Source organism: Passer montanus, unplaced genomic scaffold, assembly GCF_014805655.1.
Source record: "Passer montanus isolate IOZ18808 unplaced genomic scaffold, ASM1480565v1 scaffold42, whole genome shotgun sequence".
Classification (NCBI taxonomy): Eukaryota; Metazoa; Chordata; class Aves; order Passeriformes; family Passeridae; genus Passer; species Passer montanus.
In genome coordinates, this window is record NW_024369041.1 from 3871688 (window position 1) to 3898820 (window position 27133).

At 39.5% G+C, this 27133-nt stretch overlaps 1 protein-coding gene across 4 annotated transcripts in view; it reads right to left on the reverse strand.

The window, feature by feature from the left end:
• CCSER2 (coiled-coil serine rich protein 2) overlaps window positions 1–26648 on the reverse strand; it is a 61385-nt gene extending 34737 nt beyond the window's left edge. The window contains exons 1-3 of one of the 4 annotated variants that reach the window (XM_039719579.1): window positions 26392–26628; window positions 14343–15819; window positions 13231–13433 (exon numbers count right to left, since the gene is read on the reverse strand). In XM_039719579.1, the coding sequence (XP_039575513.1) occupies window positions 13231–13433; window positions 14343–15780 (1641 nt within the window). In that variant the 5' untranslated portion in view covers window positions 15781–15819; window positions 26392–26628. Of the gene's footprint in view, window positions 1–13230; window positions 13434–14342; window positions 15820–26391 lie in introns of all 4 variants that reach the window. The other 3 variants (XM_039719580.1, XM_039719582.1, XM_039719581.1) reach the window with 3 other exon arrangements.
• Between the last annotated feature and the right edge of the window lie 485 nt (window positions 26649–27133).

Genomic DNA, 27133 nt, shown 5'->3' on the forward strand with positions numbered 1-27133 from the left:
TATGCTAATGGCACAAGAAAAATGCTATTTAGTGCTAAATGAATGATATGTATTAAATATAGTCAGGTATATTAAAGGACTGCAATGAGGGCAAGTCAGTGTTAAAAAGACAGAGACTGACCCCTCTTGCTTGAAGAATTCCAAGAGGAGGAGGAACTGAGGAGGTCAAGGCTGTGGAACACCCAGCTCACGGCTCACTCAGACACTGCCAGTGCTGCTGGACAGCCTCAGCAGCCTGGGCAGAGAACCAGACACCCTTTCACTCCACTACTCCAAGAAAACTAAACCCGTGAATACCAAGTGACAATCACACACAGCAGGCCTGAGGAAACTCTTATGGACAGCCAGCTCCAGCTCCCGAGTTCCCAGTGAAAATCACACCTTTAAGGCCTGAGACCAGATTTAGGCACCACACCTCTTTCCTAACAGCAAAACCATAGATTTTTCTTAGGTTTATTGGCTACTCCTAGAAGTGATGCCTAGCACCAAAATTATAATTTACTAAATATTAAATCAAATAAGTATTTTATAATTATTTCTCATAGTAATGTAATAAATACTTACATGAATACTGGCATACAGGCTACCAACACACTGTACAACAACATTCCCTTGCAAAGCCACCCCTTTGCTGGCCATCATTTGTTAAATTTTCTTTGTCACAGATGCACAGGTGAAAAGGAAGAAGAGGCATTTATCTGAAATGTTTCTTCAGCTGTTCTTCAGCAGCCTTCCTACAGCACTCACAAAGCACTACTGTATTTTATTACAAATGGTTACAAGAGCTAAGTATATTTTAAGATTTTTGGGGGGATTTGGGTTGTGACACAGGGCATTAAACATTTTGCATTTCTGCAGGGCAAGTTATTTATTTACTTAGGAGGGAGAGTGTGATATGAAATAGTTATTATGCACTTTGTAAAACATGAGCAATACAAAAGAAAGATGGAATACTTGAGACAAAACCACCTCCTTTTGTCATATTTCAAAGTCTTATCTGAATTGCTTTGTCCACAAATATCATTCTATGCATTTACAAGAAAAATCAGGAAAACCTACACAGCAAGGCATTGGAAATAATAATAAACCCAACTATGAAAAAGCTTCACAAAAAAATGGAAGCCATTTAAAGGAAACATGGATTTAATACTTAAGACAAGAAAATGCCTGTATATTTATGCTATTTTTGCTTCCATTTATTCAGGAACCAGGAGTTTTTAAACTAATGCATATTTTTTCAAGCAATTCTGCAAAATACAGGCATGTTTGAGAGGCAGCTTTGGTTTGGTAGTTGATAAATTATTTCTATGCCATGCTTTCATCTTCCAAATTAGTGTGAACAAGCATTATTTTCTTCTACTGCGAGAACTTTAATGAGCATGACAAATAAAATGGAAACAGTGGCCACAAACACAAAAAGTAGAAAAGCTTTGCCATTACTGTGCAAATGCATTAAAAATGCACAAAATAAAAACACAATATGCCAGAATGTTTACTAATAAACCTAGATAAGCCATCTTACTATGTTTGAATGAGAACTTTGGAAGTGTAATGGTGTCACACAAGGTCAGCATTTGAGATTCCAGACATACTTTCCTGTCAACAGCACACTCCATTATGCTTCCCTAATTACATATTCTTCACCACACTGAGGAAAGGAAACTCCATGCTACAAAAAAACCCCACAACTGCAAATACCAAGACTTTGTAATCACTGGGCCATGTGTGAATGCATTTTGAGCATTTTCCCCTGTGAGGTACTTGGGAAACACAATATACAAATAGGTGTCAGCAATGTCATCCTGAAATTGCCATAAGATAAAGTACAAGTTTCATCAGCACATTAGTGCATTTAAAAAAATAAAATTTAGATACTTCTCTAGTTGTTCTTTCTACTGCATAAGGAACTGCAGGTAATTACATGGGAATAACATAGTTAATAATGTGTGCTTAACAGCAATTAGCATCATGAAGTGATTCAGGGCAATGAGCTCAAAAAGAACAGCAAATAAAGAAATTCTTTCCAAGTGCATCAGCTCCAACCCTACAGAATATTACATGTTTCAGCAATTATTACTAGTCACAGAAAAAGAAGAATCCCATTCTACTTGTATAAGTGAAAAGAGTAATGTATACTAAAAGGGGTATGATTTTCACAAGGCTGATTCAGCACTAGGTTTTCAAGCTGGTACAACCTAGGAAGAGATTGAGTTTGGGACTGTGAAATCCCAGCTCCAACTACAGTGCTGTCCCCAAGCTCTCTCTCCACAAAGCTTTTCCACTGGACACAGGCAGCGTGCTTTGCTGGCTTCCTGCAACAGACAGGGAAAGCATGAGGTGAGACAGACCATCTGTGAGTCCTGCTGTAAGAACTGAGGAACTCGAGCACCCCAGTGCAGGGAGCCCTCATTCTGCACAAGGAGAAGGGAAAAGGCTAGAAGGGCAAGGCACACCACATGTGTCTTACCACTTTCAGCAAGTTCACTTCCATGTTCTGCAAATCCTGTCTGGAGTGATTGTCCTCAGATGCTGTGTTTTACCACAGGTTCAGCAAGCACACCCAACAGCTCACCCACAACAGCTTGGGGTTTAACCCAGTTTGTTGGAGGCATGGAGCCCAGCACCTCTTTCTAGGGAGGCACACAACATCAAGACCACTGCTTTGAAGATTGGGGAACTCTATGCAGAAGAGCTGCTTTTGCTGAAGCAAAACTCCAGACTTCATTATAGTTCACCATAATGAACTGGAGTGAAAAATATTCTTCTCAAAAAGTTCAGTTTCCAAAAATTCCTCATGCAACAACATGCATCATAAGCTTTTTCTTAAACTGAAGAGTGCTATTTTTCAGTCCACCAACCAATCTGAGTTCAATTTAGCTTAACAGCTGAACCTAGGCAAGAGGCCTGATTCTCAGCTTTCCTACTTTTGCACTAAGTATTGTAAGGTTATAATGCAATCAAAGTAAAGCACAAAGTGCCCAAAATAGAAGGCAGATAGATATCTGCATTTTCTCCCTACTAAACTAAAAATGCTGACCAGTGAAAGCTTATAAGACAATGTATATTACAGTGGAATTTAAAAAAAATGAAGTCAGGCAGAAATGCAAAGCCCTCAACTAATTTCACAGAGCGTTACCAGAATTGAGAAGAGTCTGAGCTCAAAGTACCAATGCCAGGTGTAGGGTATTTTGCAGGAAAAGCAATTGCTTTGAGGGAGTCATGAACTGGTGGTGAGCATTAGGAACAACATTTTACCTGTTTCCATAACTCACAATCTCAGACCTCACTTGTTTGTTCCACCTTTATGAAGCAGACAGCTAAAGGAAAAAAACTAATTGTTTTTATTACTGGTTTAGTGACTTAGGTCTTGCTTTTGATGATGCTGAAAAAAGACCACAGTAGAAGATAAGTGTGAGTAAAGGGAAAGAACTACAAGAGAATCAGGCCAATAAACTCAAGTGAAGCATTTGGGAGCAGCACCGAAACTAAGAAATCATCATTTCAGGCACTTTGAGGAATGAAAATAAGGAAATGGCTTTTAAAAACAAACAGAAAATAGACTGGGTAAATCAGTCATCTGAAGGGCAGCTAAAGAATAACTGCCAAAGTCAAACACAAGGCAAGGCTGACAGAAGAAAAGAGGGAAACCTCCAGGGTCTTTTTCAATGCTATTTTCAGCATTTGACAAGACCCGAGATAGAGATAAAAAAAGAAATAGGAAGTTTCCAAAAAAGCAACATTATATAGGAACTGAACAGAACTCTTAAGTGAAGGCAGAAAACACAGAGGAACAGCACATAGTGTGCTAAAGGGCTGAAGAGAAAAACCCATGGTAAATGAAGTCCTTAAAACAGAGAAAACCACCCGGGAAAGAGGTGGGATAGAACTCTGCAGGATTTCTATCCAGTTCAAAGACAGAATAGGAAAGGAGTACTCTGTACAAGTCACATTAAAGATAATTAGGCCAAGCAGGCAAACAAGTATTTTGTAATTTTGTCCATGCTCTGTAACTGAAGGTTGCTGTGGCAACACATGTAATAACAACTTGGTTTGGAAAATCCAAAATATTTTTCGTTTAACTGTTAAGGAGAATGGTCTGAAAGATTTACAGTTCTTGAAAACATTTTTATAGAGGCATGTTATACCTAGGTTTACTGAAGGTATAGAGGAATTCATTATTAGCTTAAGTTATTACATGCTATATCTAAAGCATCTATACTTTATGGTTTTTTTAATTTTATTTTAATATAAAATCAGATGTCAGACTCTGTAAAAAATCTGAAATTCAGTAACACACTGAAAGAAGAGAAAGAGGAAAACTAGAAACATTAGCCATTCTGTTGAGACTTGACCAATTCATAAGCAACAGCACTTTCAAACACACAGCCCAAGCTACAGCCACTGCCACATGCAGCATTCCTTGACTGCCATCTAGCCTCCAGCAATGAGGAAAGCTGAAAGGGGGAAGCATTGTAACCATCTTTCTATAGAATTCCAGCAAAATTTAAAAGATTTTCTGTTTGTGGGGTTTTTTTAAATAGGCTGGTGCTTTTAAATAGAGAAGTTCCTGTTTACTTTTAAACACAATCACAGAAAGCAGTCAGCAGTGAGTACAAACAGTGACAGAGGAAGAGCAGGGGAGGAGGAAAAGCAGTGCTTCCTACTCACTGCCTCCAGTCTGTTTGCACAAAAAGGCTACCAATATCAGAGGTTCAGCACTGCTTTTACAGTTTATCTAACCAACAAAGGAGCATTTTACCCTATTAAGCAATGTGTAATTGCTACAGCTACTCTTAACTGGCAGAAATGATTGTGAATGATTCTCATTCCACTGACTTGCACTTGTATTAAATGTACAATGCTTGGTTTAAGGAAAATCTAGATGCTTCGAGTAATTCCCAGCTGAGAAAGGAACCAAACAAAAACCTCAGAGGAACAGCATGGGCATGGCTGTACCAGGAGCTCAGTTGTTTCCTCTATGCAAGAGTTTTAATTCTACCCTAAGAGACTTTTGGAGTAACCTGACTATGACACGTTACACAGCATTAATGTGTTCTATTCTTACACAGCCAGCTTAATATACTTGTTTCTAATTAAAACCAAAACCATCCTCAAATACCTCTGAGCTACTTTGGGGCGATTCTATTTTGACCAATCTCTCTAAACAACACAGCAAGTGTTCCCTCACTTACTGCATTACTGCAGAAATGTGTTTATGCCACATCATCCTGATACATCTCCACAGTGTCAGCCAAGAGCACAAAAGCTCAGAACCAGCTCACACGTGGACATGCAGGTACCAGCTCATACAGAAAACATCCCTTACAAGCCTAGGAAATGAACCTAGTGCTAACTTCTACCAGTGTTTGCTCTCATATTTCACACAGCATCACAGCAGCTGCCACACTCTTTCCAAAACACAAACCCAAAGGTGTAATTAATGGATGCAGGAACAGAACACATCAGTAAAAGTAAAGTTGCCTTCCTTGGTTTTTCCAGCCAAAACAGCCTGAGAAGATTTACTGTGTCAGTTCTGAAGGATGCAGCTCTCAAAGGCATCTAAGCTTTCCCAAAGGAAAAAAGGTAATTTGCCATAAAAGGATGTTCACCAAATGCCATGTCTCTCAGACCAGCATCACAAGAGGTTTGTGCACTGTAATAAAGTCATACTACCTCCTCATAATGTTTGACAGTAGGGACACCCACATAACACAGGACAGACAGAAGTGCCATCTCATTAAGTAATTCTGTTTCTCACCACCTCTCCTTGCTGCTACAGTTAAACTCAGAAGTTAAAGACTGGAGCAGAGATAGGACAGTAGATGGTGGCTATTTTCACTCTAAAAATCAGTCCCTAGTGTAATGACATTTCCTTTCTCTGCCATGGGCAGAAAACTGTCTGCCAGCAAACTCCACCACAAGAATGGCTGAGGAGCTGACAGGACACACTAAAATGAGTTTGTGCCCTTAGTTCTGTATTGACAAGCAACAACACAGACTGAATTTTTCACAGCAGTTGCAGTTTGCTACTAAAAACTTAATGGTGGGAATATTACTCAAGGATGCTCTCCCATTACTTCAGTATGCTCACTAATATTATCTGTTTGTAATGAAGATTAAGGGCAAAAAGATGACACTGTCTTTTGAGGTTTTGAAATCAGAACCAAGCAGTCTAGCAGTTTTCCAAACATACATTTTTAGGTATAGGCTTCTTAGAAATTAAGAAGATAAAAAAACAATTGCCACAGATTTCTGTAGTTATATTATCAGAAAAAAAATTAAAACTATGAAGTTAGAACAGTACAATTTAAGTAAATCTGAGTAATTTTTAGCAGATTCTGGAACATGACATTAAGCTATTGGGACAAAAGTACCTGGAACTTAGACATGAATTTAGGAGCTTAAACAGAAGTTATCAACTACAGCAACTTCCAATAAGCAGCTTCCAATGAAAAACAGCTTTCAAGGCTTACATGTGTATTAGATTCCAATCCCAGAATCACTCTTTGTATATATACATATATATATATATATATATATATACACACACACACACGGGCAGGAAGTCTGACTACAGAAATGGTAGCTTCTCAGATAATGTATTTCCAAGAAATCTTTCTATATTCCAAGCAAAAATTCACACATTGTTTGCCATTTTCTAGAATGCATCAGCAAAAGCTAAAACCTCACAGAAGACCTCATGTGCTACTGTGATATCTCTTGCCAAGAGATATATTGGCCTAACCCAAAAGTCAGGCTTGCAGGTAAAGGAGTGTGAAGGACCAATGAATTCAATTTGTCCTACAGGACAGAATTTCTTTGGTGATGAAGGTAAATAATGAAAATTCTCTGAGCAGAGACAGAAAACAGAACTCCATACGACCATACAACATTAGTGATGCTATGTGTTCTGTATCCATAGAAGGTGTTCTCCTCTATGCTGGGCATGGAGGGCAACGTTGAAGGAGGGACAACACAAATTGCAGAGTATCTGACTCTCTTGATATCTCTTGCCAAGAGATATATTGGCCTAACCCAAAAGTCAGGCTTGCAGGTAAAGGAGTGTGAAGGACCAATGAATTCAATTTGTCCTACAGGACAGAATTTCTTTGGTGATGAAGGTAAATAATGAAAATTCTCTGAGCAGAGACAGAAAACAGAACTCCATACGACCATACAACATTAGAGATGCCATGTGTTCTGTATCCTCAGAAGGTGTTCTCCTCTATGTTGGGCATGGAGGGCAATGTTGAAGGAGGGACAACACAAATTGCAGAGTATCTGACTCTCTCTGGGTTTGCTCTCAGTCACTCCCAGGAGGCTCACAGACACTGTACACTGCACTGTACCCACAGCCAGTGAGGAGCATCTGCCACTGAGGATTTCTATCACTGCCCATACACACCTCCACACCTGCCTGAGGTGACTTCACAAGTGCAATTGAATGCACTTGAAAAAAACCTTTGTTTTTTGACTACCTCCTGGGCAGATAAAATCACCTCCCCTTTCACTGGCACTGCAGTCACACAAACATTCTCACAGTCTCATTCCTCTGACACACTGATGAATCCTGGTATCCCCTCACACCTGAAGGGAGAGGCTGCCCACTTTCCTCCTCCATGGTCCCATCACAACAGTGGCCAGATAAAACCTGGCAGATGCAAGAAAACTAAAATCTCTGAGGCTTGGTAGGCAGCAAAAAGGCAACAGCTACTTCAAAATCCCAATCACCCCAGCATAGGTATGTAACAAGATTCCCTAAGACTAGAACAATTGCACTTCATTAAATAATATCTTCTCTCTCTTTCCAACCTCACTAGAGGTTTGGGTATCTAACAATGTCATCAGTTCTCACTGTATCACATTCACTAGCAAAAAAAAAAATTAAAAATCTCAAACCACATACAAAATTGGAAGTGCGTATTTATTAATGCCATAATGAATTTTAGTCAAAATGCACTGAGGTGAAATCATCCTTTGCTTTCAGTACAGAACAAACTCAGACACTTCTTAAAGAAGTGCTCAACTGAAGTACACTAATTACTTTTAGGAAACAACATGGGAGCACAAAATGCAATTAATTCTCTTTATTAACCTCGCCTTTTGTATTCTAAGAAAGAGGAAATGTAGTAAGTCAACACTGTTCATTTGAGTACAGCCTGTCAAAAAATATGTGTCTTTTTAATGCTCTTCTCTGCTTTGAGCAGGATGCTCATTGTTCTTTGAAAAATGTAAAGAGAAAAAAAACCTGAATTTCAACTGGCTCATTAAATGAAAGGCTTTTAATGTGTGCTTCTTGTAACTAGCTTGCACCTGAAGGACTCATTTCATGACTATTCTTTTAGAAAGTTATAGCAAAAAAAGAAAAGTTTGTGCTGAGCAAAGATTACATAGTTTTTACATTGTCTTAAGCTTACTTGCAGTTTTATTTTCATTACAGCTGTAACCAAACATCACAAAGTTTAAAAATCCCAGTTTCTCACAGAACAAGAATTAGTGTTTTGGCATTAACCTCCTGAAGAGAAAGTTCAAGTAAAGAAAGGAGGATGTGTAGAAGGTAATATCAAGCAAGTACAATAAATGGAAATAAATAAAAATAATAAACGAAATAAATGTATTAGAACTACACACATTACAAGTCTGAATTCACGCTAATAAATTACTCACTTGAGAAATCAGACTAGCAATTTAAACCTTACTACTAATAAAGGAAATAAATGTATTAGAACAACACACAAGTCTGAATTCACGTTAATAAATTACTCACTTGAGAAATCAGACTAGCAATTTAAACCTTACTACAGAGTCATTTTGAGAAGTGAATTATCAAAAAAATTAAGCTAATTAACACTAAATTACTTGTAAATAACTACTGAAAGAAATTAATAAATAAACTAAACAATTCTATTTTAGCAAGTTCATTTTCTCTAAGAAGCAGAGAATATTTCACTGAGTACCAATGTTTCAGCAGACACAAAGCATTCTGCCCCCTCTCAAAAACTAATTCAGAACTGCCCCTGCCCAAGTCACAGCCACAAAGGGGAAAAAGTATAACAAACAACAACAACAAAAATCTTACAAGACTTCAAAAATTGCCTGGTTGAAGAAGAAAAAAGTGTAACTATTTTATACTCTGGCTAAAATTCTGGCCATGTGTCAAACTGATTCATTCCAGTGAGATCCAGATTTCATCCCAAGAGCAATTAAATTCTCAGCAAAGCAGTTAAAACCCATCTGTCTCCTGAAGCCGGATTTCAATTATTATTCCATAATCCTATGCCCTTATAATTACATTGATGTTCACTCTGCACACACCCAAAAACACTGGCTTTATTTACTTCAGGAAAAATGAACACAGAGCAAAGATTCACATTGCTACTGAAGCCTACAGGAAAAAGTCAATCTGACAGTACAGGGAACACTCTGAAAGCTTCCTGTCCAAACCTATTGACCCAAATGAAATTGCTTCAAAAGACAAAAAAAAGCAAACCCCGAATTACATCGCAAAAACTTCTTCTCCAGAGAATATTACAGAAAGTAGCCAAAATTATTGGAATATTTTCAGTTTAAAGTTCTACTTCTTGCAGACTTTGAGCTCTAGAATATTGTAGCATCTTTAGAAACAAGCAGATACCTCAGAACAAGAACAGCTGTAGTACCTACCCTTCTCAATGCAAATAAGGACTTGCACTTGCCAAGAACATTCAAAGCTTCACTCTGAACAAACACACATTAAAGCTTCTGTTTTTCATGTGCCTACTTAATGTGCTGGAGGTGAGCAAACACCTCAAACCTTGCTACAGCAAGAGAGGGCAAGCAAAGGAGCCATGAGACTCCAGTCAGGATGCCTGTTTGAGAACACATTGCTTATGTGAACAAGGTATGGTGAACAGTATTTTCAGACAAAATCACTGAAAACAAAAATCGAACAAGACTCAACTACAGCTAGGAGTTGTACCTCGCACTGCTGAGCAGCTTTCTGTCATGAAGCACTAAAGGAACTGCAGGCAGTGACTAAAACCCAGGACAGGAGCAAACAGCACAGCTAAAATCAAGTGAGAGCACTTATGGATAAATACTGCCCTTCCTGCTAAGCTACAGAGCCATCAACTGCTCTCCTAAGCATCAGTCTGCTCACACAGAACTGAACTTGGTGCTCAGCAGCACAGACCAGCTGCTGAAAAAACTGTAAAGGGCACCAACAAAACCAGTGCTTAGAAATTTGAAAGCAGTTCAGCACTAAGAAAGTTATCCAAAATAACCAAAACTTCCATTCAAAAGTGGAAATAGAACAACAGGGATAGTGGAATTAGTTATTTTCTCTTATGCAATTAGACAATAAAAATATTTCCATCCTTACAAAAATCTCACACATTCCTACCAAGCTCTAAGCTCTCCCTGTGATATTATTTAGATTTGTATGACTTTTAAACTTCCAGCATTGGATTACACATTTTCTCCACAGCTGTTCACTCAGTTAGTAAAGAACACAAGGACTGTACTAACCAAGGCCAAATGTATTTTTATTCTTCATCCCCATGTCTTTAAAACCAAGATGTACTGAGAATGGTAAATATATTGGCTTTTCTGCTCCCCAAAAAGGAACAATGAGCTTCAGATGCCAACAAGTTCCTGCTGTTGCCTTCCTATGCTGGTTCTCTTTTCAGAAAGCCAGTTAAAATCCCCTTTGCAAAAAAAGATGGTCCAAACACTCCTAAACTAAGATCACCCTAGTGGGAGCTGCACTGCCATCTATGGAAAAGCTTAGGAAAAGCATTTAGAATTTGTTGATACTAAGAAGGATACAGCTTAAAAGACAACCAGAACAACAGCAGGATGGAAATGAGGAAGAAAAAGGCCAATTGTGAGTAAACATTACCAATTACTCAGCACATAGTTCCCTAAATTGTCACTCAGCCACATTGCTTCTACTCACCCCAGCCTGGTGCCACAGGAACTCCAAAACTACTGCTTTGGTGACTGCCCTGGAAATACTTAATCCAAGGGGCAGGCAGGCTGGCTGTAGCCCAAGCACTCCAAATTCTTAAATCTGACTCTCATCAATTGGATTTTGACACACAGATATGAAATGCTTTTAACTCACCACACTAGAGGATAGAAACTGCATAATTTGATCACGTATCTCCCAGCAATCAAAACATCTGACGTGTTGACTAATCACAATAATTATTCTCAGTGCCTTCACGTTTTTGTCTTTATAATCCCTGCTTGCAGAGAAAAGGAAAAACATGGAACAAAAGCTTACAGTAACCTACTCAAGAGTACTATTTTTCAGAAAGAATGAAAAACTGCCTAAGAAATTCTTCTGCATCTTCAGATTAGAAAAGATCACTGTTTAATCTTTAGGCTGAAGAAATCAAATATATCGTAATTTCTACCAAAACCACGAGTACAAGAAAAAAAATAAATCCCACTACTAAGAGGCAATTCAACACTTCAGAGCTACATTTTTCCCCTCAAAACCCATCCTACTGAAAACACATTTCTGCCTTGCAAAAATAAAACGTGCTATTGATGCTTTTCTCATTCAGATAAATGTCACAGTATGGTAAGCACTGAAATTCAGGAAAAGCAGTAACAGGATAAAAAAAATCAAAATGGATAGAAACAACACGTGATCTTCTAGATTCAACATCAAGGCTTAAAATCTCCTTTCTCCACTTACTCAAAACCTAGTAAATACATTCTTCCTTTCTTAAAACCTCTCTAAAAACTCTTCACTTTCAATAAACAAAGAAATAATCCAAAATAGTGAACAAGAATATCAAAGGCTTCTAATGTACCTCTGCTCCACATCTGCTTAGAACAGCTTCTGTCAATCAGCAAATTGATTCAATAGGAACTCATACCCATGCACAAAGGGGGGCTACATGTATCAAAACCTAGATGTATACTCCAAAAGCACAGTAAAAGAAGTATCTTCCATTAGTTTGTTACTTTTCAGAGTATGTATCAAAAGACCTCTGTTTAAAACTTACCAAGGACAAAGTTTAAAAACTTCCCTTTTTTCCAGGCATGTGCATGCCTGTGGAGACAAGGGTGTTTGTTTTTGCAGTGGCCTCCATGAAACTTGGGTTTTCCCTATAAACACCAATAAAGCTACAAAACTCACACTATAAAAATCTCTAACAGCTTTTCCAAGCTGGTCACAATTGCCACTAAAAGTTAATAACCACTGCTAAACTCTTTCAAGCACTAGATCCCAACATCATAATTTAAGACTGAGAGCAAACAATACCACAAGCAGCTGAAAATATATCAGGAACTGATATTCAGTTACACACAGAGAATATAATTAACTATCTGTGCCCAAGTCTGAAAGTGGTATCTACATTACTAAACTGGCAGTGGTGACACAGTACCTAACACACCCGAAACACACAAAGCATGACACATTGATTAAACCAAACTGGTTTTGTCAAACCTTCTGATTGTTACCATCATGTCAATAAAATCCAAGTTGCTTGATTCAGAAGTTTGTGCAGATAAAGAAGTATAAAGAAGGGCAGACAGACAGAATTTTCTTCAGGCCCACTAAAATTCCCAGGCTGGCTCTCTGATCTCAGATGAAGGATCACAGCACAGCAACAACTCTCCATCCACTCTCCTTATATTTCATGATTCTTCTTGTACATCAGTTTGAGTTTAGCAGCAAGGAAAAGGCTGTGCTGCATTTGTGTATCACACTGGAGATACACAAAGAGCCCTGCTACAGTGAGCTACAGACAGGTCTCTACCTCAAAGATGATATGATTGACTGAAGAGAGAAATCAAATGTCTGCTTCAGCTCACGAGGGCCCTATGAGCACACAGTATAGAACAACAAATGCAAGAAGCCACAGAGGCAACAGCTATTTTCTGGCTTTTTCACTCCTATGTTTAGAGATCAGTAGGAGGTATTGAACCTATCCTTTGCAGAAATCAAGTTCCTTTACTCTTTGTGAGCACTGCTATGAAATTACATAAGGAAGGACCTGTTTTGTCCTGACTTTAGAATAAAGGAAGAAAAACATGTGTGCAAACAGCCTGATCAAGGTCACCTGTCCAGACACAGGAGATCCTAAACAAGAAGTTTCACAAAGCAATCTACTACAGCGGAAAGAGGAAACAATTATAATTTTTTCTTAAAAAGAACTAATATTAAAAAAATACTTAATAAGCAATAAACTAAACACTGTAATAATGCAAGTTATGAATGCAGGTACATACTATGCTGTTCATTTCTGAAGAGTCGTAACTTCCACACGGATGGACGCTTCCTATGGGTTCCAGCCCTTCTTCATCCCACATGTATGTGCCATCAGAGCTGTCAGATGGAGAAAGCTCAAAGGAGGAGCCAGCTCTGTAGTTCATCTCTGAAGAGATGACATTGTCAGTAGTGTGTTTTGTGCTTTCACTGTTGTCATCCACTGCTTAAAGAAAACGGCATCAGTTAAGATTACAGAAACAATCCAATATTCAGAAAATAAGCATTAAAATGTCTGTTACTGGTGTGCTACCTTTGCTGGAGCTGTACTGTAGCACAAATACCTGAAAGCTTCCTACAGTATTGCTCCCTCAGCCCAGAAGGGGGAAAAGCTCAAGCTGGTTTGGCAGCTACAACCAAGGAATCTTCCAATCAACATCTTTGCTAACCTTTTACATTGCCCTAATTCACCCACTGTGGAAGCTATTTTCTAGAAATCTGCATCTCTTTAACATATTAGAAGGTGGGTCCAAAAATATGCCCTTTGGATCTAGTCTTTCAATTGCAACATCTCTCAAACAAGCTTTTATCATGAGAAGCCCATGAAAGATTTAAAAATGTGACTTTCAAAAGCATCTTCTTTTGTCTTCAACTAAAAGAATTAATATGCATCAGAAAAAAAAAAAAAGACCCAGTAACAATCCTGTTTATAACTGAACTAACTCAATTACACATCCTACACTTATTTCCACTACGTAGAATCAGTTACAGCTGTTCTCTGCCTACAGAGGTGAAGGGAGCACGAGGTGAAATTTTCTTAAAATATCATCAACCCAGAAAATGAATGGCATAGCAAGGATAAGAGGGATCCCACAACCACAACACAAATGTGTTTAAAGGAGGTCACCTTCAATTTTATCACAAAGACCTCTTCAAAATAATGCTTGGAAAAAAAAACCCTATAATGCAGAAAAGGCACAAGCAAATACATATGTCGGCATAGAGCAGTTCCATTCTGAAACAAATCAGAAGCAATGGGAAATTATATTAACTTAATTACCATTGCAGAATTTTGTAAATTTAGGTAAATTAGAATTTACCTAAAATTTCAAACAGAACATAAAAATATATTTACCAGACACATTTATATCAAGCCAGTCATCAGCATTACAGCAAGATCCTCCACCTTCCTTGAGAGATGTGAATGGCTCAATGGACGTTCTGCTCCCACGCTCTAATTCCTGAAGGCAGCTCTCCTTCTGCTGGATTTGTACAGTTCTGTTTGCCTCTTCTATATCTATGAAATCGTCACTGAAGTCTTCACTCAAATCGTTTTTCTCAGAGGATGACAAAGAAGATATAGATATTTCATCTCCATCATCGCTCATGCACATCACTTTTGACCCATGTTTCCCCAGACTTTCATGCAAGGCCTCCCCAGGTTCTGTTCTTTGAGCCCTGCTCTCCAGAATGCTGTTTTTATCAACGGCTCTGTTGATGGTTGCTGAAATCTCCGCGCTCTCCACCACGCGCGCGTCGGGAGCCGCGCTTTTGCTGCCATCCACCACGGCATTCCCAGCAAACCGCTGCCTGGCAGGCTTCAGCAGAGAAGGCCGACTTAATCTGTATCCATAGGAAGGTGCTGACCCAGATCCATTTGACAGTGGGGGTTTCTTGGAACAGGGAGCTGACACAGCCGAGTACGCTCTGGTAAATCCATACTTCACCGGCTCATTTCCATTGGGTACATCCAACTGACACGCGTTTCTTGACAGCAGAGCAGACCTCTGAGGCGTCCTGGCAGCGAGATTTTGACTATGGTAAGGCCTTGTAAGATCCACAGCTTTATTAAAGGAATGTGACCTGGTTAGAGATGCAGTGGGAAGGAAAGAATTCTGAATGGAATGTGAAAAACTTTGTGATCTTACCATTTTGTCACAGGAAAAAGCCTTGCCAGCATTGTCTGTAGATTGTGCCAGGCTTTCTCCAGAACTTGTCCTTGTGGCACCAGAATTAGCTCTAGGCCTCTGCAAACCTACCACTGGCCGGTTTCCATAAAATCCATTTAAATTTGATCTTGGAGCATTGAGTCCAGAGTATGTCCTTCCTGACAGGGTACCTTTGGTGAATTTAGCTGAACTAGAGAGTCCAGGTATAGACTTTGGATTTAACTCCTCAGTAGAAGATACAAACATATTGGTTTGCTTTGCTGCTTTTGACGCAACTGAAGCAGTACTGTTCAAACCCACCCTGAGCTCATCATTGCCCAATGCTCCTTGAGACTGAGGGTACTTCTCAGAATCAATTAATTTTTCATTAGAATTGCGTCTGGTGTTGGCCTCTCTCCCATTCTGATCGTTAAGATGATATTTATTTGATTTTTTCCAGTTGAAAGCAAAGGAAGACATTCCAACAGTGCCATTGTGCTTGCTGTAATTTTTGCCGCCGTTACTCCCTGCTAAGCTCACAGCCGTCCCGTTTGGCATAGGTTGCAAAACAGCCCCTAAAGTTTTCGTTCCATATTTCGGTAGCCTGGAAACCAAGGATGTCCTGTTTAGATTTTTTTCTTCCATGAGCTATTGGGTACATTGGTCCTTAAAGGGTGCTTGAATCTAAGAAAGAAAAATAAAACAACATTAAACCTAAATTAACCACACATTAAACACAGTTTTCTATACATTTGCAATTATATACTTCCTAGACTTCTGTGCCGAACTCCACCATGCTGATAAAGAGGAACCCAGACACATTTCCAGAGTTCCAGCAATTATCTGGCAATAATATGTTCTTCAGATGGCAGCTCCCTCTCCCAACTTTCATTCTCTACATAAACCATCTTTTTTTGTTTTCCTTTTGTAATCTACAAAATAAACTCGAGAAGAGGTTGGATGATTTTTTTTTTGTTCGTTTTTTTCTTTTCATTTACCCATTTTCAGCAACAAACTGAACATTTCAACTGTTACAATTATTAAGTCATAAACTTAAGATTTAGTATTTTTTAAAAAGCCACAAATATACAAATATGACATAAGGAAAACCTGTGGTCAGCAATATAAATCTGCAAAAAATGATAATGTAAAATCTGACTAAAAGCAAATTTTTTGAGATTGTTTTTCCGTTTCCCCAATGCCTAAAATATAGGAAGTAAACACCCATCATGCATCTCATCACAACATTTTTTGTTCCCAGACCTTATGGATATCCCCAAACCAAGATTCACATTCCTAGCCATTGTTTCCACTTTGTATGGAGACTGTAGTCTATTTTGGAAATCATCTTATTCACACATAAAACCTGAAATACAGTGCAACAGCTGCATAAGGTCAGTGTTGGTAAGCAAATTCAGAAGTTCTACTTATTCAAAGTACACAGAATATCTTGTGTAACCACAGCAATCATTACCCTAAAGTGAATCACTCCCCAAGCTGCAAGACTCACTAAGAAACATTTAAATTCTCAGTGATATAACTGAAGATAAAATCAAAGATAAGATCGAAGCAGCATTAAATTCATGCCAACTGAAATACCCTTAGGATTTGTCAGTGAATAGGATACCCCAGAGCGGTACTTCTGGAAGCAGATCTACATTACAAAGATAGAAAGAGAAAGGTACTGCAGACAGGGCATTTAGGGGCTCCTAACTTGTGAAAACATCCGAATCCACATTCTGCAACTGGTGTGTGCACTTCCATTTTGAAACACACAAATTGTGACTTTTCAAATACTCAGTGAAATCTTACACACCAGAGACACTGCCCTCACCCAGGTGTGCAAAGGACACGAGTATTTCCCCCTGGGACCAGCAGAACATCTCATTCACCGTGTATAACACCTGCCTGCCTGTGGATTGAAGTGTCTAATGCCAGACTTCTTGCACAAGAAAATATCATCAGGCTTTAATAGCAACATCAAAGATCTTTATTTCATGTCAACTACATACAATAAAGTACACTTTTTTTAATAACTCCATGAATAAAAAACGGCCTTTAATATGCTGATGAATTCATCCCAGCAAGCATCATAATGCAGATCCCTCAGAAGATAACCTAACTCTAAAGAAAAGGCAAGTCTCGTGAAGAAATCTTCCAAATTGAAAAAGTTAAATTAGAAAGCTGCTAATTTAACTTGCATGCTTTATGGATAATTCCCTTTTCACATCTGTCTACCATCTCTTAGGTGACTGCAAAATTTAAATGAGGCCATTTAATTAGATTACTTTAATCCTCCACCAAGTGCTGCAAATTAAACTTGAAAAGGAGACCTTAAGAGTTCTCTAGGAAGGGTTCTTGCTCATTTATCCTTGATTAGGCAAAGACAACACATTATCTTCAACAAAACCATACTGATAGCCCAGAACACTTCAGATAATTAAATTAAAAAACAAACAATACTTCTCTGTATTTTATTGGCTATGTAACTGTAACTACTGTGCCACCTCCTCAAGCCCAGGTTTCAGTTGTTTCATTGAAACACAATGTCATCAAAAAAACCACTAAAACTTAACAGCATCATATCTGGCAGATGTTTTCCAGAAAATGGGGAATTTTCTTATTAAGTTCTCTAAAACTTCCTTAATCTTTAGCTATGTGTACTAGGAAAGAGTACACCAGCCTCACAATTAAACTCCCTTTTCAAGCAGCACTGTTACCACTTAGTGTGTGATTTCTGCATCCCAGAAGATTCAAGTTCAATACAATTTAAATTGCAGCCTACTGTACTATAAAGAAATTCAAAGTATTTTTAGACTTAAGCAATCAATGGATTTTTTAAAAACTGGCATTTGGGCAAATAAGTTTTATATTCTTTGCCTTGGGAAATACATTATCTAGTGCACACAAGCCTAATCAGAATTAAGCTAATTATAAAGAGCCTAGCCTTACATAATGATCCAGGGAAAAGGAGTTAAAATCCACAGACCCCCCCCTGAAGTATAATCTGAATTAACTGAAAAGCTGCTGCATCCTTACCTTCAAGGATATTCAAGATCCTGGTGATAAGCAAAAGGATATTAATTCTCACCCTCCTTGGTACTTCCTCTACAGGATTATTTACACCTCAATAAAATCCTGCACTCTTAGTTTCAAGTGGCAGGCACAACATTCACTGTAATTTCATTCACAGTTTGTTTCAGCACCACTAGGAAGGCAGTCTCCTATACATTAGCTTGTCAGTAAAGTCCAGCTTTGCATCTGAGACTCTGCCCAACAGAAGAAGACAGCTGAAAGATTCATACACTTGAAAACTTAAGCACCTTAAAATACTGCAATCCCTACCATCCCTGCCAGCAGGAAGATAACAGCATTTTCCAGCTCCAGATTCCTCAACGGGACTGAATTCCCCTCCTCTTGTCACAGCAGTGTGGGATGGAACACATCTGACAGACTGGTGACAGGCCAGAGCAATTCCCCTCTGCAGTCCTCCTGCCACGGCAGCAGTTTCAGATCTGGGTTTCATTCACAGAAATTTAAGTGCACGTGTATTTCAACTGTGTCCTGTGCACAACTTTTAAAACCACCTCTTACACCTCTGGGTTATTAAAAACGCATTAGATCAATTATGTGAAAATATCTTATTTCCACCAAAGTAGGGAGGTATTGAATGTCATCAGGGAAAAAATCTGGGAGGTCCCTGCAGCAGAAATAGCAAAAGGCTTCCTTAGCACTCACTTAAGACCACTGCAACATGAGGAGCACAATCGCAAGTCAGTTTTCAGCTTTAAGAGGACCATGGGAGCTTAACAGAACGGAAGAAACTGGCAAGAGATCCAGCTGGCAAACACCTGCTCTGAGCATGACAAGCCCTGGGGAATTCAAGATCATGAATCCTGAGGAAATCATGCATGCTGTATGAATTAAAATGAATCAGAATGCAACCAGGAATTCTGATGGCTTCAAGATTGAACTTTGAGTATTTACAACTTTTTGTGTTGTTTACTCTGCACAGTGTGGTGTCAGTTCAGGCCAAAGTGCCACCTTCACTCCAAGATCCAGTAAGATTTAGCAGCTCTGCAGTAGAATCCTCCAAGCCTGCCTTCCTTCTCCTGTCCTCCATTTCTCCAAAACACCTGTTCTTGAATCAATTCCCAATGCTTTACAAAGGCATCCCTAAATTTCAGCCACTGTCCCACTCCTATGTCCAAACTGCAATGATTAACACCAGCTTCCCTGACACTGCCTTCTGAAGGTACCACAGTCAGGAAGTACAGCAAGGAATTCCAAGACTGCGAGGGCTTCTTGTTCTATTTCTCTGAAATCACCTTGCTTTTGTGTGTCCCAAATTGTGAGATTCTGTTTTCAGGCCTCAAGACAGCTTAGATACACACCCTTTTCTGTTTTTCCTCCCTCACACTAACGAGGTTCTACCCACTTGGAAGGGCTGATCTAGCAAACACCAAACAACCAGTTATCCTGGTTGCTCTTGTGCTCAATTTACTGTCAAAACATACTAGGTCAAAGAACAGGAGCAGAACATGATAATGAATAAAGGGGGAAAGAAGGAAGCAAGAAATACATCACAAAGAGTTTCAGTATGTCTAACACTGAGCAATATCTTTGGTCAATACAGCAGAAAATGTGACATCCCTTGTCATCTCTAAAAGCATTCTTGCTATTCATCAGAATTCTTAATGTTTGATATGGCAAGAGGACATAAGCACTTACTGGAGAAAAAGCAATTGGGAAATGCAGCTCTGTTTTGCAGAAGAAAGCTACCACAACACTTCCAGAATCAAAAACTCCCTCCGCATCCCTCAGGGTCACTCTGTCAGTTCACTCTGCCATTAATGCTGTTTACACAGAACATCAGGCACCTCAAGGAAGTGAAAAAGGGCTAAATGTTATCTGCCCAGACAAGGATACTTTGTAATTATTGCCCACCACTTGTGCTTTCCATATTAGTAAAACAGAAACTACACATTTTAAACTTCACATTTTTACATCAAACCTAACCAAAACATTCAAACAAAACAGGGTATGAGTTATCATAAGCCCCTTTAGTTTTTATTGAAAAAAGCCATGCAAATTTTACCTACAAGAAAAACTTCTGCTAAAAATCTGTTTCTCAAACAAGTAAAGCTGCACTGATTTTTGGCATTATTACACAACTAACAAGGTGGAAAGCAGTCAAGGTCCAGATGTTTAGCCAGCTGCAGCAAAGAACAGCTTCAGCACAAAGAAAAGAAGAAGGAAGAGGATATCTGAGGATAGAGAAAAATTACTCCCAGTAAAAGAGAATATCAGGGTCTGTAAACAAGAAGAAACAGCACAATTTCAGGTTCCTCTCAAGTGTTAATGCAGGTTATTATGGATTGCTCATAAATGAGATGTGCAGTGACACTGCCTTAGTGCTGACAGCCTAACTGCTGTCAGGGACAGGGCAGCCAGAATCTGGAATAAAGCACTGGACATGCACAACTCCTCTCTGAACCTGCTCTGCATCTGATGCATCCTCTTGCAGGAAGTCATCAATTCCTTTCTTCAGCAGACCTTGTTCAACCTGGATGAGCAAGGTCAAGCCTGTACCTGCAGATATGAACACCAGGCAGCCCTTGCATAACCAAAACCCAGAGCACAGTGGCTTTCACTGGCATCCAAGGCCCAGATGATAAGAGCACTACATTAGGTGTGCTGACCCCAAGAATGCTGCAAGAGGTGGGAGGGATATATTGCCATATATCAGAAACAATTACCATAATCATGACCAATACATCTGGCTCCGTGGCTGAAACACCCCTGCCAGAAGGAATTTATTATGTGGATTACTTCACTCCTTATGTTATGCAAGCAACAGCCTCCTGTGGACTGAACCAACCCAGGAGATTCCAGCCCAGTGAGCAAGTCAAGCTTCTTCACTTGGGTTGCTTAATAGCTCTTAAACAGCAAAAGATGCAGATGTTTTCAATGTCTTTGTCAGAGAAACAAGAAGTCTTTACTTGTTTCTCTCATTGATGATACTTTAAATTGTTACCAAATTTGCAGGGTTAACAAACAGAAAGGGGAAAAACTGAAGAAAGAAAAGACAGACACTGTCTGCCTGCCTTGCAGATCCAATGCTCTGCAACCTAGAGACAAAGTCACAAGCCTACAAAGAAGCCAAAACCTGTTAATCATTCACCAGCACCACCTCCCAAGCCCTTCCAAAAACAACCCCAAACAAACATACTCTGACTATAAAGCACATTTTTATCTAGGTCCCTATGCTGTCTTGATACTTCCCTGCATTTAGCAAGACTTCAGTCCTGGAAGATAAGCCACAATTGTGTATATGCTTGTGTGCAAGTACATAGATTTTGGGAAGACTCTCCTCTTTCCCATCAGCATCTTTTTTCCAAGGTTTCTCAAACATTTTTGGCATTCTTACATGAAGAATAAGGCAGCAGGTAATCAGAAACCTGCCTTTCAGAAGAGTTTTAAAGGTGGCATCACCATCATAAAGGCAATTTAAATTTTATGCTGTGGCTAAGAGTTACTGAAAAATCCCAAACATCAATTGCAGTCTAGAATTAAAGCTTTCTACCAGAGAAATGTCAGATCCTGATCTCTCCTTAAAACATTTTGTGATTATGTCATCATCAAAGCAACTGACAGCAGAAACAGGCCCCAGCTTCTGCTGATGGTATTAATCCTTCAGCAACAGCATTTCACATGGGTGATTTAATCTGTCTTGTAAGAACAAATCCAGAAAGACTGCATCTGTCTCAAAAGCAATGTCCTACTGCAAACCAGTAGGAATTACCTGCTGTTCTCCAGCAAATATTTCACTTAAAAACAGAGGAATAACCTTTTTTTCCTCAGCACTCTCCACTGTTACCTAGTGATCCAAACACACTATTTCCATCTCTAACTCTTCTAGGAAAGGTTTACTTCACCACTGACTCAGTAATAAACTCAAAGAGCTGGTTACCAGTTACTGTTTTCTACTTCTTACATACAAACATGTTAGCTGGAGCAGGATTTTCTTGCTCATAAGAACAGGCAGGCTGAAAGCCAAGTGAAACTTGGTATACAGCTAATTATAACTGGAAATATCCCTTTTTGGACTGCCATGTTGTCCATCCTACTCCTCTGGTTTGTTTATTCAACTGATGCATGTTCTCCATGTAAAAACACTGAGCTGTCTTGAGCTAGAAGCCTCTCACACTGGTACTAACATATTTTTCAATATATATTTAGTAATGGTTAAATAATGACTAATAATAGAAACAATACTTCCTGTCTGAACTGCTACTGAGCAGTTCATCTATGTGGGTATTTTAAGATTAAGAATTTCCATGGGTTTAAATCTTCAATGAGGCTGTGCTTTCAACCAATATGCAAGTTGTTTTTTTCCCCCCCTCCAGCCACATACACTCATTCTTTCTTTCCTTCTCCTGCTGCCTGAGTAAGAATTCTAGTTATAGGTTAAGCTGAATGGCAAGCAGAGAAAATTGGAAGAGACTGCACGTAATTCATAAACTCACTGGTACTGGGATATCTTCCATAAGCCTCAAGAGGTTCACACGTGATAACTGAGTAAGATCAGACAAGATGAAGCAGAAAGAAGCTAGATGAAAAATAGTTTTGAGATTTTCTTTCTTACATATTGCCAATGCCATTTCAGCATAGTTCAGTTTTTCACAGAAGATCATGATCTTGAAACAAGAACACATCAGCACATTGCTATGTATCTAAAAAAATCATACTGTTAAGTCAGCCACTGCTGGATTGGAAAAAAATACTAGAAAAAGAACTGACAGAGAAAATCCTTAACACTGCTATGATGAAAGACAGACAGTGAATCCTGCATAAGCTGGAAATATTATATAAATCATGGAATTTCACTGTGTGTGCATCATGGCACTTCAAAGCCCAATTCAATTCTCCATATAGTTCCTCCAGTTTTATTCTAGAGGTGAGGAATACAAAAACCCCATTAACTCCAGTGGTTGCCTTAAAACAAAAATGCACCAGGGAAGGGATGATTAGGGCAAAGACAGAATGCAACTTCCTCAACCTTCAACTGCTCTCAACTCATGGAATTTCTTAAATTTGATACAGCTTGTTCAGGAACCCTCCACAGATCTCTTGTCCACTATTTCATGTAACCTGTCCTTGAGCCCCAAACTTTTTGCATCCTTGACTGCCTTAAGCAAGGAGTTCCAGAGCCCCAATAACAATAACAATTCTTTCAAGGTTATATCATTGTCTTATACAAATTCCCAAGGAAAACTATTAAAACAGCTTCTACACCTCCTACATGGCCAGAAGAGGCAATGTATCAGTACCTGATACATGCTCTCCTTGCTACCAAACACACCAGTTTGTTTCACATTTATGTGTTTTCATAAAGATACTGTATTATTTGAAGTCTGACTTGTCTTTAACATCCACCCTTGATCAAAAATACTGCAGCCATACATCTGTGTATTACAGCTTTCAGCTGAAACTTGCTTATTTGTAAAACATCTTCAAAGTATCATTTTCTTGCTATTGAGTTTCATTTCAACAGTGCTGGACTCAATGCAGCTTCTGTCTACAATTCCACTGATATAAATCAGTTTCCAGTCTCAAAACCAGACTCCCTGAAAATGTTTGAGTACCAAACAACTTTGCAAGTTTCCCACAGCATAACAAACACCAACATGTTTTTGACAACACACTGGCAGCCTCCAGGATTTTAATGTGTGTTTTGTGCTTTCCTACCAGCTTTCTGATACACCAACAGCTATATTGGAACGTACTTCTCAAGGTCAGTTTCCTACAACATGGAAGACACAGATATTTGTTATGTCCTCAGGTTTGAAACTGAAGGAAAAAAAAAAAGATAGATTCTTCAAGAAACTGAGATGTAGCTTCAGTTACCAGCGACAGTTTGTCACAGGATCAGTTTCAGAGTTAGTCATCTATGTTGTGTTTTATTCAAATTTACGGAAAGGCACTACATATTGTTTTGCTTAATCAGGATCTCAATGGAGTCATAGTAAAGCTATATGTATCCAAATTACCATTTCAGAAAGCTTCCACGATTAAAAGCTTTACACAGAGAAGATTTTTTTCTTCTGTTTTTAACTCTGTTTACTGATGGACAAGGCTATGCAGGCTGACAGATTGTGCTCCTCCCCTCAAGTCTCCTGCTAGCAGCAGCAGCCTGGGCCTTGCCAAGTTTCTACCTATGCAAGTTTGCCTTACTGAGATGAAGGTTACTCAAAAGAAGAGATTTTTGAATCTCCAGCTTAAAGTAGGCATATTATTGAGTCAAGAGAAGCTGGGACATTCAGTTCTCCCTGGATGCTTCTCTTGTGCTGTGTGTGTCACAAGCCATCTGGGCTGATTAGCCTAAAAGCACAAAATTTCTTAGGCTTCAGGGAATAATTGCAGAAATTATGTACAATTTCAGGGTTATTCCTGATCCTTAAGTTGTTCAGCCACCTCATCAAAGTAAATCCTTATCAGCCATTTCCTCTGGCTAAGAAGCCAAGCCTCCTTGCAGTGAGGACATTGCCAGCAGTGCCAGTACCTCTTCAATAAAGGCCATTAAAATGCACTCTGCAGAGCAGGACCTCAGCTCAGAACAAACTAAGTGCTCGTGAAAAACCCAACAATCTGCAGTGAATCAGGCATTTTAGCAAGAACTTGCGACACCAGTTCCCCATGTGACCAGGGATAAGCAAAACCCCCACCCTGAGGAGACCTTCTTCAATTCCTATGAGATACTGTCAGCAGAACTGCTGCAGCTGAATCCTCCTTTTAGAGCAGAGACTGACTACTGAGCAAAGTCCAGAACTCTGCAAATCCAGCTACTTTGATTAAGGAGAAAACAACATTCTCAGAATATCTTCCAAAATGCACCTACTTGGCAGCAGTTTAAGAGTGAGCTGGGGTCTGTGCCCAAGAGCTGTGAAGAAATGCAAAGATCTTTCCTGACCAGCCAAACTTCAACCTTGGGACAACGATTTAATGCTGTTGGGATTTTACTGTAACATACATGTGTGCAGGTATCCAGAGATTTACCTAATCTGTTTTTATTGCTCCAATTGAAACACAATACAGGATTTTCAACCTAATTATCAAAAGCACCATTAGTATTTTGATCTCCTTAGCATCCCTGCTGGCATGGGACTTAACCCTGGCTGAAAGCTTCTAATTAAGAAGATGGTGCTGCTGTTTACAGTGAATAGTGGCTGAAAGAGAACACCACAACCACTGTTGAAATATTTCATCATATTACTTTCTGTAATCTTATATTCTTTCATCTCCTCTCCATTTTGAGAGAGCCACACTTTCTAAGGATTCCAGGCAAGCAATGTTCCTCTCAAGATTGATGGCATGATGGCTTTTTATCTAAAGAGCCCGTGCCAACATTTCCTACTAACTGGTTTATTCCCAATAACCAATCCCTCTTAAAGGATGATCAGGTCCAAAAGTAATGGATTTTACTCCAATGAGCTTTTACACGAACAGTTCCATTAAACAGGATTACTCATTAGTATAACAATACATTAAATGAGATCATTATGTTAATTGAGGCTATTTCTACCCTTCCAACAGCTTTACAGCTAAAACACAATACTGGGCAGTTTTTGGAACCCAAACATGGATACTTTTATAATGAAAAATACTATCCATTTTATAATGAAAAATACTTTTATAATGAGAAATTAGACTTCAACTTCAAAAACAAGTTTTCTACTCTAAGTTGTATAGTGACATAGATCCTTACTCATGTCCCATTTGTTAGGCCATCACCTCTTCAGCTTGAACACATGTAATTCAAAATGGGCCCAGAGAATTTAGAGGCATGTGATCATTGCCTTCAATTGCCTTCGTTCACAAACATGAGAAAAATCTTGCCAATTTCATTCATTATCAGCAAACAATGCAAATATTTACTACCTCAGGCTAACTCCAGAGTTTTGTATATTTCTCCAGAAGAGAGAAATTTACTAAAGTCTCAGTACATATGTGAAATAGCCTCAATTATAAAAATGTAACAAAATGAGAACTTAGATTAACTTCATTTCACTTTTAACACCTTTGTAACAAAAAATTCTATTCTGCACCAAATCAGGGCTCAAAGGCCACAGACACCAAGAACAAACCTGCTACCGACATGAAGTTCTAACCCTGCAAGATGCACCAGTTCTCCTGAAAAGTGCTTCATGTCTTTACACAGCATACCAGATGGAGTACCAGATCGACAATCCTTACCTTAATTTGATGTCTGGCCTGGACACTAACGCTGTGCTAGAGCATGAAGTTCCCATGCAGTTTTGCTTTCTTAAACTGAAGATAAACAGCTCGACCTCCTCCAGCTCAAAGTTAAAGGCTGAGGTTGCCTACGTTTCATTGTGTGCCAAAGTACATTTGACAGAACGCGAAGGGAACAGCGGGCTCTGGGTGACGAAAGCAAAGTCTCGGTGTCATTAAAGTGAAATCACCACAACGTACCGAACATCCCCTTGGTACAAATCTCAACAGACCACTCCTAAAGTAGAAATGCCACCATTACAATTCGTTTCCACCGTCACTATTTTTTTTTAAACTGCTATCTATGAACACACGCTGGGTGCTTTTGCTCCTTCCCCTTTCCGGAGATTAAAACCCTCGAGACACGAAACCTCACGCTACAAGACCTCTGCGACCGGGGCTGCCGGCGGCTGCTCCCGAGGCACCTGCAGGTGCGTCTGCCCCAAAACACCGAATTACAGGACGCGCCGAGCACCGCCGCACAGCCGCCACCGGGCCCGCCGTGCCGGGTGTCCCCGGGCCGGCTGTCCCCGAGCCGGGTGTCCCCGGGCCGGGCTGCCCGCCCGTGACATTCAGCCGGCGCGCAGGTGGAACACGCAGCCGCCCCGCGCCCCTCGGCCCGCCCTGACGTCAGCGCGGCCGCCCCGCCCTGCCCATGGCGGCGGCGCGGCCGGGAGGCATCGCCTCATCTCCATCATCATCG